At 39.4% G+C, this 13,684-nt stretch overlaps 1 protein-coding gene across 8 annotated transcripts in view; it reads right to left on the bottom strand.

The window, feature by feature from the left end:
* kif21a (kinesin family member 21A) overlaps window positions 1-13,684 on the bottom strand; it is a 57,854-nt gene that overhangs the window by 25,407 nt on the left and 18,763 nt on the right. For all 8 annotated transcript variants that reach the window (XM_034587722.1, XM_034587723.1, XM_034587724.1 and 5 more), the window contains exons 2-5: window positions 4,962-5,184; window positions 2,217-2,399; window positions 685-825; window positions 209-340 (exon numbers count right to left, since the gene is read on the bottom strand). In XM_034587722.1, the coding sequence (XP_034443613.1) occupies window positions 209-340; window positions 685-825; window positions 2,217-2,399; window positions 4,962-5,184 (679 nt within the window). The remainder of the gene's footprint in view (window positions 1-208; window positions 341-684; window positions 826-2,216; window positions 2,400-4,961; window positions 5,185-13,684) is intronic.

Raw genomic sequence — 13,684 nt, 5'->3', positions numbered from 1 at the left:
TTTTAAGAGCTGAAAAGAACCTTGTAGTTGAATAAAGGTGTATTTTTTTCTTGCTCTAAAATAAACTGAGATGGCAGATAAAACGAACCTGCAGCCTCGAGCATCTATGCTGCATATATTAATTTAACCTGCATGTCTGCCTGCCCTGAGAAAGAGCGGCACTTCATGGTGCTTGCTCAGATGTTGTTCAGTGTTACAGGGCACTAACATTGTCAGAGGCACAAACGCGGACTTGGCACAGGTGGATGGTGAAGATGGCGTGAGAACGGGAGCTCTGGACGTTCATCTGAGTGCTGGCTGTGGTGCGAGACAGAGCACCCAGCTTCAGACACTGAATCATCTGAAGAGGCAGACAAACAATTTTAATTGTTAATGCAACAAATACTCTCTGCCATTCATGAGAGTAAACATGAGTGCAGTAATGAATAATGAATTCATGAAAGGTTATTTGTAAACACCTCTAGCTGGCAAACAGACTCACAACCAGAATAAATCTATTAAATTCATTTCCTAAATAATGCAAAAGATGTTTATACATTTTAATCAACTAACTAGTGCTTGAGAAAGAGACAGCAACAGTATGTGGAATAGCGGAAATCTTATTAATAAAAGGTTTTTAATTTGTATTCTAACTCAAGATACCCCCTGTCCTGGTCTTTGAATAACTGATTCTCTCTCCTTTACCTCAGCCTCGGTGGACACGGTGCGTGTGGTCACTCCTACGGTGTAGATTCCTCCGGTGGCGTCTTCATGAATCTTGATGTGAGATTTCTGCTTCATGTCTCGTGTTGTGTCAAACAGGTCCAGAACTTCCTCATTATAAAGCTGCGTGGAGGCAAAACACAAGAAACACAGGAGATGTCACTTTAAAATCTCTCAACCTTGAATTCAATTTATGAGCAAATGTAAAAAACAAAATAAAGAAGCAAGACTCAAAACTGGAGCTTCATTATGACAATGAAGGCGGTGTGTAACTTTGTGAATTTAGAAAGTGAAACTGAAATCATCACAATGCCCCTTTGAGATGGTTTACATCACAAGCTCTAGCACATCACTAGTATCAGACTGAAGTTTGTGTTTGATGATGTCTGCCTTGATCAAATTAAAGCTAGGGTTCGGTAATCAAGGAAAAGCTCAGCATGAGCAGGCTACACTTAAATAAATGCAACTAATACATTCTGCCACCTCCAATCAGCCCTGAGGTCCAAACTACACCCCCAAAACCCATGAACACACACTGACAACCAATAGAAGCCGACTTTGCTGTGACTCGCTCGCTAACTTCTGACTATCGTCTCCACAATGCCATTGTCCATAGACGATGACTGACAGTCATCACGAGGCGCTGCCCCCCATTCGACACTGAAGGAGGGGTACAGCCTGCCACGCACAGACTATAATATTAGTGTCTAATATAAAGTAAGAAACATATTTAAATGTTGTTTGCATTGCTGTCACGCACAGGGGAACAAAGTGACCCAAAAAGATTATTCGACAAGAAATGGTGGTAAAAAAAAAAAAAAAACTAAATTATCTATGAACTTCAGGCAATGATCCTCTAATATTCTATTGTCATCCACTGCCAATAACAAATAGTTTTCTCTGTAATGCAGTTTAAGTAATTGTCTGTACTTTTATTTTAAGTTTCAATGTCTTAGTTTTAAGTGGGACATATGATACATTGACATGTAAGAAAAAAAATGTCAACACCGACAATCAGTGCTAAATATTACCTCTTTAAGCCTCATGTGTGAAATGAAAACTCATAATTCCCTGCCTATGTGTGAATTCTGTTCATATCCAAAAAGTCTTAGCCACAACAAATCTTCCACATCCCCAGTTCCAAGTCGAGGAATTTAAACCGTGCGACAGCCTGATGGAGCGGCACAACTGTCAACTCACATTATTCCTGTTAACTCTTCCTGTCCAGACTGAGCCCACCCCCCACACCTCCTAACCCCCCGAAGACAGCTGCTGCAGTTCAATTGTCAGGGTGGATATTTCCGAGTGATGGAGCACCAGTGTCAGGGCTTGTTAAACGAACAGTGTCAACAATATAACCCTGATCCATGACATCTCTGTAAGGCCTGTCCTCATGCAAAGTGAGAGACAGATTATATGTTGTCTGTTTTACTGAGTTAATCACTTTTGGCTCAAAGCAGCAGGTAAAATGAGAAAACATTATTAATTATGATGCAGTAGGATGGGTGTGGAACCTCGAGAAACTGGGCGTTGATCTTAAACTCTGGTACAGGGCTTCCCTGCTCCTGGGCGGCTTGTTGGCGTTCCTCGATGCCTTTGAATAGGTGGTGGACGGCGCGGGGGATGATGCCCAGCTCCTCCTCAACAAAGTTGACATCAAATCCCGTCCCCATGGTGTAGGTCTTCCCTGAACCCGTCTGTATGGGGAAATGAAAACATCATTCAAAAGAACTGAACACAATGCTGGGTCACTGTACTCCACCAGCACCTCAACAAAATCGGAGAAGTGTGTGAAAATAACTTTGACAAAGAGGCACCAAAGATTTAAAATGACCTTCCTGGGATCAGGATACCAATTTCACTTCAGTATTTAAAATTCAAAAATAATGTTTTGAAACTTACTTAAACTCATCTATCAATTTTAATTGAATGATTATTCTAACTTGGTTTTATGGTAATTTAATAATTTTAACCCATTAAAAATGTATCAGCTTTTTTCTATCATAACATATTACCATCACACGTGGCTGATCTCAATTTACTTCTCAGCAATATTTCAAATAGTCAACAAAGGAAAACTGATATTTACCATGTTTTTGTTTGTTGTCATTTTCAGTTTTACTAAGATTTTTGTCATTTATTAAATAATTGTTTAACTTAATCTGTCATGTACTTTTCTCCAGTTTTTCCCTTAGACACCTATAATTCCCAAACTTCTTTTTAATACCACATATAACAAGGGGCGTGAGTAAAGTGGGGAGCTACACATGCAGATGGAGAATTATTCAAGATAAAATAAGTGACTCTTCAGGATGAATTCAGCCACCACACTACATAGCATTTTTGGTCAAGTAAGGCTACTGACAGTGGAGAGATTGGAAAATGTTCCTCCTAATTCCTTTCTTGCCATTTGATTAAAAAATGTCTTGATTATATTTGAGAAAGTTGAGCCGACATGTTTGACAAAAACAAGAAAGATAATTTTCTATTTTCGTATATCTTTCTTAAAATTAACTAAATCCAGGCTCTGATCTTCTGATAAGATTTTTCTCTCTCCGGTCCACATCATTACATTCTGCAATCAAACTGGGTTAAGTTCTTGTGCTGAAGCCGAGTGGGTCGGTCTAAATCTAGATTAGTCCCTGTAAAACCACAGAGGCAAACAAGTCTGATCCAGGCCAAAGCATCCGAAGTAGGACAACAGTGATAAAGACAGGAACAGGGAAATGGGGATTCATATGGACACACATTAAAGATGCATAGCTGTCTAAAAGGTTTGTCTTTGAATCGTGCCAGTGCCACGCAGCAGAAGCTCCGTCACCACGGCAACCTGAGCAGCGAGGAGGAGGGGTGGAGGAGAGGGTTAAGAGGACCAGACGTGCACGCAATGAACACGGTGGAAATAAAGATGGTGCGTTAAGCGGGAGAATGAGAGGAGAAGGGCTGCGATTAGTGATTAACTGCAGTGTGCAATAATCTGCAGACTATTTATCTTTCTTTATTTGTTCTAATAAATCTGAAAAACTGAAAAATATACAGAGAAAGATTTTTCAACTAATCAGACAGAATTTATCAATTCACCTAAGATTTACTTTCATCACGACATAAAAATATATAACCTGCACATTTTTTTACATCTTAAAACAGTGAGATTATGCAAATAATACTATTGATACCACAGGTAAATCCCTGAAGTGTTCTTCGATGTGCGGAGTCACTAATGAGTTGGTGTGCGTGCAGGGGAAACAGCCGTTTCTATGGGAACACATGAATGTTATAGGATGAGCTCCTTGGTGACTTAACCCACTGATTCACAATATTCACATGATCACCAGATAAATAAATAAACTGAATTCTGCAGAACAAACTGGGAAACTCAAACACATGAACCAGCGTTGAGTACTGATAATAAGTAGAATCATACTTCTATGATTTAGATTTGTTACCTTCACCAAGGAGGTTATCATTTCATCTGCGTTTGACTGTTCATTAGCAGGATTACATAAAAACTGTTGGATGGATTACCACAAAACATGGTGGAAGGACAGTCAGGGAAGAAAATATTACATTTATGTGTGGATCTGGATCCAGTATTTGTTATATTTCTTTAACGTTGTAAGATAAGACATTTTTCAACTCTTCAATTGATTTTTAAGAGGGTAATTCAAATTAAAGAGTTATTCTTGATGAAAAAAATCCAGGCATGTTTAGGGGACTGATAAATAGGGGGTGGGGGCGCTGTGATGCTTATTCGCTTACTTGCTGAGAGTTGAGATTGGACTCACATGTCTTTATAGTGAGTTTAACAGAGGGAAAACAACTAACCTGGCCTCATCCAAATGTCACCAACACTTCTAAAGCTCAACAAGTAATGTGTTAAATAGCTTTTTTCCCCCACATATATGGACATAGTCAGGGCAGCTGTTGCCATGTGTTTCCAGATTTTATGCTAAGCTATGTAAACATTCTCCTGGCTATAGCTTGGTATTTTAGTATACTCCTTTGTAAGAAAGCAAGAGTATTTCCCTAAATTTCAAACTGTTCCTTTAAAAATATGGTTGGACAAATACAAGGTCACAGAGGTTCAAACATTCCACAACAGTCTCCTTGAGCCTCCTTGTACCTAAATGTCAACACTCCATCTCTCCAGCACCCCTTCTCTTTCAAACACACCCATGCAGAGAGACAAATTCTCTCCATCCACACAGCTATAAAGCACCGTCAGCGCTGCAGCTGAGACACATAGGACAAAGACTTGCCTGTCCGTATGCGAAGACGGTGGCGTTGTAGCCTTCGAAGCAGCCATCGATGAGCTTCTCTGTGCATGCGGTGTAGATGGCGTCCTGCTGGGAGTCCATGTCGAACACATAGTCATAGGTGAAGGCCTTATCCTTCCCCAGGATCACCTGAGGCTCCCCGGGCATCACATACGTACAGATGTGACATCCCTCGATCTTCTCTCTGGCCAGCTGTGGACGAATCCTGCGGCAAAGACGGATACAAGGGATGAGGATTTTGTTGATAAGATGAGATTTTTGTTTTTGGTGTACAGTACATGAAGATGCTTCTAGCAAAACTGGCAAAAAGTTACTAGTATTAGAAATTAAGAAGGATATAAATAAATGCACTTATAAAATTATTATCTAAACTTCTTATCCTTTGAGGGTCGTGGGGAGCTCAAGCCAATCCTAGCCGACATTGGGCGAGACCCGGGGTAGACCCTGGACTGGTCACCATTGTATCACAGGGCCAACATACAGAGACAAACAACCACTCATGCTCACCATTTACACCTATTGTCAATTTAAAGGCTCCAATTAACTTAACTCTGCATGTCTTTGGACTGTGGGAGGAAGCTAGAGTACCTGGGGAAAACCCACACAGATTCATGGAGAACAAACTCCACACATACACACCCCGACTAAACCTTCATGCTGTAAGGCAACAGTGCTACCTACTATTCCAACTTGCCGCCTTGAGCAATAACACAATTTTTTTTCTATCTGTGCATTTTATTGCATTGAAACCAAGAAGACAGTCAAAAACAAAGCCACTGTATTCAATGTAAAAAAATATGTAACCCACATAGCCTTTTATTTTTATATAAAAAAAGGATTTTAAAACATACACGTTTATCGTATAAATGTGGTAGGGCCTCCTTATGGCCATTGAGAATTTACAAAAAGCCACACCAAAATATTTATATGCCACAATAGTTAAACAGTCTACAGACCTACAAACGGGTCTTACCAACAACTGGAAACTACTTCTCCTAACATTTACATTGCAGAGTGTTGATTAAAGTGTATCCCTTCCCCTATTTATTTTCAAGGACATATAATAACAGGATGCACAGTTCCTGTAGCTGCTGACAAGTTGCTGTAGCTGCTGTGGGGATCAAACCTGTGAGTCAATCTTTGCATGATGGTGAATAAGTTATCAGCACATTTCCAGGAGCTGCTTCATTAAGCAGTTTTATAGCTGCATATTTTGGCAGGCAGCCATTACCAACAATCTACAAACTGAATCCACATGCAAATTATAAAACTGTTGTAAACATACATTAGAAACATTATACACAAAATGTTTTGCAGATTTTCAGTTGCAGATGTGTTTTAATGTAGAACAATAGTGACCAGGTCAACATCAGAGTCTGACCCAATACTTTATCCCCTAAAAGCTGGCAGCTGGATTAATATGTAAAGCTGTATGCTTTAGTGTCTGTCTGTCAGATTGACAGAGCTGAAATACTGGATGTTAGTGCTGGTGAAATCTGCCAGGGATTAACTGGTTTAATGTGGAAGTAAGAGAGGAAGAGGAGAGAGACATAGGGTCTGTCTGTCTGTCTGTCTGTCTGTCTGTCAATACAAACGTAAGCACTTTTTGAATGTCAGCCTGGAGGTTATATAACTGAAACAACCTTCATTAAAAGATATATTTACTGTACATTAAAAAAAGAATATCCTGGATAATTCTGGTTTCCTACGGTTGTTGATGAAAACCTGAGGCAAGTGTCCAACATCTTAAAACCACATTTTCAAAGTAAATCCTCCCAAAATCAGAGTTTTAAGAGGCCATCTTGGGGTTCAATAAACACAGTTCCAAATTTGTTATCCTTTTATGACATTTTATGAACCCAACAACTCATATCTATAAGAGCAAATCGAAAGATTAATTGATAACGGGGGGGAAAATCATTTATTGTAGCCCAACTATACCACATTTGTATCTAAGCAGCAGAGACCTTATCCTACTAGAATTTATCCAGAGTGAGTGAGTGAGTGACATTAGTCGCCTTAGGCAACAAAGGCAGGATGGCGACAATTCTGTTTGCTCAGCAACAACTGATTAATTTTTCAGAAGAAAAGACCATTCAGCCTCTTCTCTCTACAACTACAGTCCTACAGTCCTGATGAGGACAACTCAGACGAGGAATCAGAAGCTGATCAGAAGGACTAATCGTCCAACAAAAATGGCAGACGCATTTCACATGGCAGAGATTGTACTGGAGCGCAATGTACTGATTGTACTGATCTCAGAGTGACCCAACATTTCTGGGAAAACTTCCATTTGACTTAAAAAACCTTAAACACTTGTAAAGCACAAGCATCAACTGTGCAGTGACAGATGCACTGATGGAACAAACCCTCTACCAACAGCTTTAGAAGCCAGGATTCTATTAGTCTGCAGGAGTAGGAGGCTGAAGTGAAAATAAAATTCCAGACATTTATTGAACCAGTACATCAAACTAATGTGTCAGTGCCATCAGACATTGAGTATGAGTCAGAAATAATAAGAGCCCAAAGACTCATTTTCCCAAAAATGATCTGCAGGGGCCAAAACATTAGTTTGATGTACAGGAATCCGTTTTTATGTTTGTTTTATTGCCTGAATCTGCAGCTCGCCTCCACTTTACAGCTACATAGTGAGTTTCAGCCTCAGCTCGTTGTTTAACTCTCCAACCCACATGGAACACAGCAGCAGATAATAAAAAAAATGATTTCAGCATCTATGCTGTCCTCACTCAGTGGTTAACTGTGACCAAACAGACAAGTCTTTCAGGAAACATCACTCTGTCACTTTAAAGAAACTCTCCTCATGGGTTCAGCTCACAATTAAGCTTGGAAGAAAAGCACCTGACAGCAAGACTGCCAGTCTCTCTGCCTTGAGTGGATAAAGGCCTCATTGTGCCCCCAAAGATCAGGGGAGAACAATACTGAGAGCCGAGTACAGTGCGGCCATTGTGTCCGTCTCTGTGACACTGGATCCCAGCGCTGACACCAACGCCACGGCTGCAGGATTACACGGCTGGACGAAGGCGAGGGAGGAGAGGTAATGTCCTGCCTGGAGGTCATGACATGTCTGTGAATAACTGTGAATAACAGTCACTGAGTGAAGTCAAAGATGAAAGAAACAACCTTAAAATGCAAACTATTCTTCAATCGGCTGCCGCTTGTGTTTGGAATATGCAAAGTCTCTGCTTGCTTGTAAAGATGCACAGAGAGATGCACAATGTGTTTGTCTTGTAAACCATCATGAGGCTGCCTCCAATATAATAATAAATGTATGGTGTGCAGTAAAAATATAAACATATGAGAATAGTAAATCTAGTGAGAAAGTACAGTTGAGTAACTGTTCACACTCAGCACTTCATGAAGCAGCCTCACTAATAATTGAGGTCTTATCAAAACTGCACACAGTTTTACAAGAAATACTGAATTAATCTTAATGGAAAAAATCCAGCATTTATCGGGAACTGAGAATGACCAGTTTTACCATTTTCACTAAAATGTAATTCAGTGAAAAGGCCTATAAGGCCGGGTAAAGGCCTGAGGAGGAGTTTTTGACCACTGCCATGTTTTTGCATGTGGGTCTGTTTATAAATTATATATTTCCTCTGGCAGTTTCTTGCTATTCCTCTGATTAACAGTTGGTGGCATTGATGCAGAAAGAGATTTAGCAATGCAGGGAGTCAAGGAAAAAGAAGAGTGCATGCTCACAAACATGGATATAAACAATCCACAGTTTAAAATATGTTGATAAAAATCTGCTCTGTAAATGACATGGCTATAAGGTAAATTATAGCCCAAACCAAGTCAAAATTGTGTGACATGATTGAGAAAAATCAAGTATGGAGATCAGCTTTTTAATGATACTGATCATCATAGGTTATTAAATATTAGAAATCTGGCGCCAACCACATATTCCACAACTACATCCTGGTTAAGAAGATGATGTCTAATAACCATCGTCAACTCTGGTGTTTATATATAAAAAAACAACATGAAAAAGTTTAGTTGCACTTATATATTGCACCTACATGTAGCACTTGTAGTTTGGCTTTTTTGAAGACTAATTGTACTTAAATGATTCTTGTTGTTCTGGGTTTGTACCCTCATGGTTGAATGCATTTATTGTAAGTCTCTTTGAAAAAAGTGTCAGCTAAATGAAATGTAATTCCTATGGGTTATGTTAATAGAGTTAAATCTTGAGTAATTTGCATGTTGAACATAGTGAATGTTTATTTTCAAATAAAAGCTGCTTATTCCCTTTTATATTCATTTATACTAGGTCTAATGATTCTTAATTTCAAATGTGCAGATCAGTCAGGAATAAGTGTCGCTTTAAATATAAATAGTTATTTGACTCTCCTTTACAATAACATGCTTTTCATTGGGCCGGCAAACTCATTTACAATGGAATAAAATGGAATGGGCCATGGGCCACCCAATTTGTGCTTTTAAGGACAGTTTTTTTCTCCAGGGGGACACGCTCTGCCCCCTGCTGCTACTCCACATCCCTGGTAGAAGTGAGCAAACCAGCACAGTAGAGGTGCTTAGTGGTAACACGACAAATCAACTGGAACAATGCCGAACAACCTCCAGGTTCGAGTTTGTTTCCATCATATTCACAATGTTATTTATATGCTCAAAAGACAAATCCTAACAAGATTATAGAACAATTCTCCGTTAATCTACAGAGCTGATGTTTTCTATTCTTTGGATCTCACGGTACTGTTGTAACGCACAATGAACGTGATTCCAGTCAGGAAATCAATTATCCTCCTTGTCAAATCCATAGTATTTAACCAATTATGGTTTCTTGGCCTGTTAGAATGTTCTAGAAATCTAATCCTCTCCCCAAACCACAAGGGGGGTCTTTGTTTCAGACCATTTAACGCACTAATTGGGTGTGTAATCCTGTCTGTTTCAACATGCTCCCACACACACACATGCACAAATCCAAAGTATACACACGTTTCACTTTTTAAAGACTTTTTATTGTACGGTCAGGATTTTGTTGCAGATCAGTTTCTTGTTAAAGCAAACACTGATGCTTAAACTATTTAGTTCCACTATCCACTTCCTTTTCTGAGATAATCCTCTTTGAAAACACACAACCAGAAACAAGCTATACAGAAATATAGTGTTTATTAGAGCTAGACAAGATCGTGTATCATGTTCATTTGTTAGTGTTTAAATTTAAATGTTTGCTGTCCAAATCAATGATGGAGAGCAAACTATGAGTTATTGGATGTTTTTTCAGTTAAGAGATATTGATTTCAGCCATATTACCTTCATGTCTCTATATGAAGCAAGATGATAGGTATATAATTACAGTCTGTGTAGAAATAACTACAGTTCACTGGACTGCTGTGACTCAGGATGGCTGACTGACTTTCTCATGGTGGATCTGGAGAGTGATAAAGTGAAAAAACTCTCTGCGCACTGATCTGAGTTTTGTTTGTCTTTGTTGAAGAAACATTATTTCTAGATACAATATTCATTCAGTCGGTCCCTGCCGAGGAGTGAACACCAGCGAGCAGCCCTCAGATATCAGCCTGATGTCTTGTCAACACAAATAATGCAGATGATTAGTGAGCACACACTCAGTTTCTGCCCTGTCTGTGATCATTTAAGTGAAGGTCTGTAGTTAGTGAAAGCATCTGCTGCTGACAGTCTGTGTTTTAATAAATATACATAATATGAATGCTGTTGTGAGTGGTTTGTTTTATTTTCTTGTACAAATAAAGATTAAAGATTTATGTGTCATGTCTTAGTCGTAGAAAATGAATACTTTACAGGCAAACATTTGTGCAAGTTTCCACGATTTTATATTTCAGGAAACAGTTTTGCTCACTTGTTGAAAGTAGAAGAAATGTCAGGATAAATTCTGAGAGATACTTAATACAACATTATCCCATATTTATCTCATGTAACTGAATCATCAAGAATTGCTTCTTTATTCACAATGTATTATTTTCTTGCTCACACTAGAACCTGCCCCAGTGTTAAAACCACCTCCTCACTGCACTCAATGCTGCACGTCACTGAGAGGGGGGTGTGAAGGATACAGAGGTGTGAGTATGATCCAATCTGTGAAATGCTTTTACTTTCACCCGAGGCTACACATCCCATTCAGCTGTTATGTAGAGGTGATGTAGGAGATGAAGTAAGTGGATGTTACATTGAAAACATAAGTATTTGAAGAAATGATTAATAATCAGGAAACTTGTATCCTTGTCATAGTTGGTGAACTTGATTATCATCAGAATGTCAAACAGTGGATGCGCATGGAATTTCAGCAAGGAACAAATATAATTACATTTTTTCTAGGTTGTGCCACAGTGTGCAATAAGGCTGCAACTTCTGATTATCTGCCTATTATTTTCTCAAACCAGTGAAACATGGCCACTGGGGCTGCAAGCGATGATCATTTTCATCATCAATTAATCTGCTGATCATCTTCTCCTGTATTCTTTTTAGTCTGGAACACAACAGAAAATAGTGAAACGTGTTGGAATTTCCTGCAGCTCAATATGATGTCTTTAAATGTTTTCTCTCAAGGACCCAAGGTGCTTAGTTTATTTTAATGTGAAACAAAGAAACGTAAATGATGGTGTAAATGATGCAACATAAAAATGTGCTTCAGGTGAATATTAAATATACAAGTAAATTTTGCATTTTTCAGTTTAATGTTTCTACCCTTATATATAAATTCTAAGTAAATGAATGAAACCATACATGTTTGTGCTCTGCTTCATTTGTGTTTGCAGAGACTAAGCTGTAGAGCAGAGGCTTGTGCCAAGATAGAAATGAGGTGAAAAGAAAAAGACTGAGAACAACCTTTGTTCATGCACACGCAGCCAAAAATCAAAGCCACACACACAAAAGCAAGGCTCCACTCCCTGTGGTTTCTGTAGACTGGAGAGTAAACAGGACAGATCTTTGTGTGGAGATATGCTGAGAGCAGCAGTGTGGCTGCTTGAGATGACGTCATGTGCTGCCACTGGGCTGTCCGCTCAACTTTAAGTGTAACAACTCACTGTCCTTTATAGAGGAGACAATCACTGATAAGCCGGAGTGAAGGACAAAGAGAAAGAGGGTGTGCAGAAGAGAGAAAGTAATAAGGGGGAAAGTGTGTGTGTGGCTTTGTGTCTCTGTCACACACTTGGCTCGTTGCCAGACTCTGCAGGCCAGCATCTACATGCCTCCCCCTGTCTGAAAGGGAGGCAGAACTCGAAAGTGTAAGAGCACAGGGGATCACTTTAAAACACACATCTTGTTCTTACCTACTCGCTATAAAAACGGACATCTGAAGATCATTCACAACACGTCAGAACGGTGGGGTTTACCTTTTCTGTTTAACACATCAGGACTGTTCAGATCTAGCACAATAGTTTTTTGCAAATTAGGAGCCTGCACTTAAATGCCTTTGCAGCTTTTAAATATATATTTTAAATCTTCCTGAAAATCATTCCTGAAACTTCAAACCACGAGACCATTTGAAGGAGAATTATTCTGCTCATGATATTAAGGTTCTTCGTTTTAACATTTAAGCTTTACATGCTCCAAAATTCTGAAAACATAATTTCCCTCATACTGTCCACTGCTGCAGCTTCTCTTTTCAGCCTCTGTCTGAAACACTTGGTTTTAGCTCCTTTCTCTTTAAATACCCCCTCCCGATAAAGCCCAGTCTGCTCTGATTGGCCAGCTGGACCACTCGCATGTAGGAAATGACCTTCAATTTCCCTTTACCTGACCTTGTTAAGAGGGTGTGCCGGACTATAGCCACTCGGCGTGCGTTATTCAAATACAAGATATTGTGATGTCACTCACAGCGATGCTGAAGTAACGGCCAGACTACAGGATCCGCCTTTACCGCAGACCTTGGGCTTTTTCACTTTGCTGAACATTAACATTCACAAAAAAAAAAAAAAAAAGCATCATGGCGCTATTTAAAATATTTGAAAAACCAACTTGACTTAGGTCCATTAGCAAAATTTCTTTCAAAAAAATCACAAGGGAGACTACATGACTCAAAAGACAGAACAACTCCAGGAAACAACATCATCCTTGACATCTGTTCTCTTACACAGACACCATGGCCTGTATATAAGACTGGATGACATGGCAGCTCCACTAAAGTCAAGCCACGTCATCTTCATCACACCCTGGTGGCTGTAATATCAATTAAAACGCTGCCTTCTCCATGTAAGAAGATGGTGTCAATATCACTCTATCACTACTATAAACACTATTAACAATATTTTAGATACGTTATTTTTTTTTATTAATTATTAGCAATTGTTTATTCAATCATTAATTTAAGCATTTGTCAGAAAAAAAGAGTAACAATGGACAGGGAAATACATGAGCGAAAGTCTTCTCTGAACATCCACAATGCTCACCTACTCTACCATACTTCCACTCCAATCATGTCAAGACGCTTCACGCTAACAGTGGCTGCATATTACACGTAAAATGCAACTAAGAATCTCGGCAGGACAGGGATTAGAGCAACTCAGCTAAGATGGTGTGTGTGGGTACATTTTTAGTATCAAAAACCCAGGTCCAAGTGGTTTCATGCTATGCCCATTGAGCCAGACAGGACCACCTACAGCCCCAGACAAAGAGCTCAGAGCAGCGTTTACACAAGGCCACAGACGAGCTGCAGGAAAAACCATGAGCACAAGCAATCT

This window comes from Hippoglossus hippoglossus, chromosome 6 (genome assembly GCF_009819705.1).
Source record: "Hippoglossus hippoglossus isolate fHipHip1 chromosome 6, fHipHip1.pri, whole genome shotgun sequence".
Lineage (NCBI taxonomy): Eukaryota > Metazoa > Chordata > Actinopteri > Pleuronectiformes > Pleuronectidae > Hippoglossus > Hippoglossus hippoglossus.
Note: the sequence above shows the minus strand (reverse complement) of the source record. Positions and strands in the feature narration are given on the sequence as shown.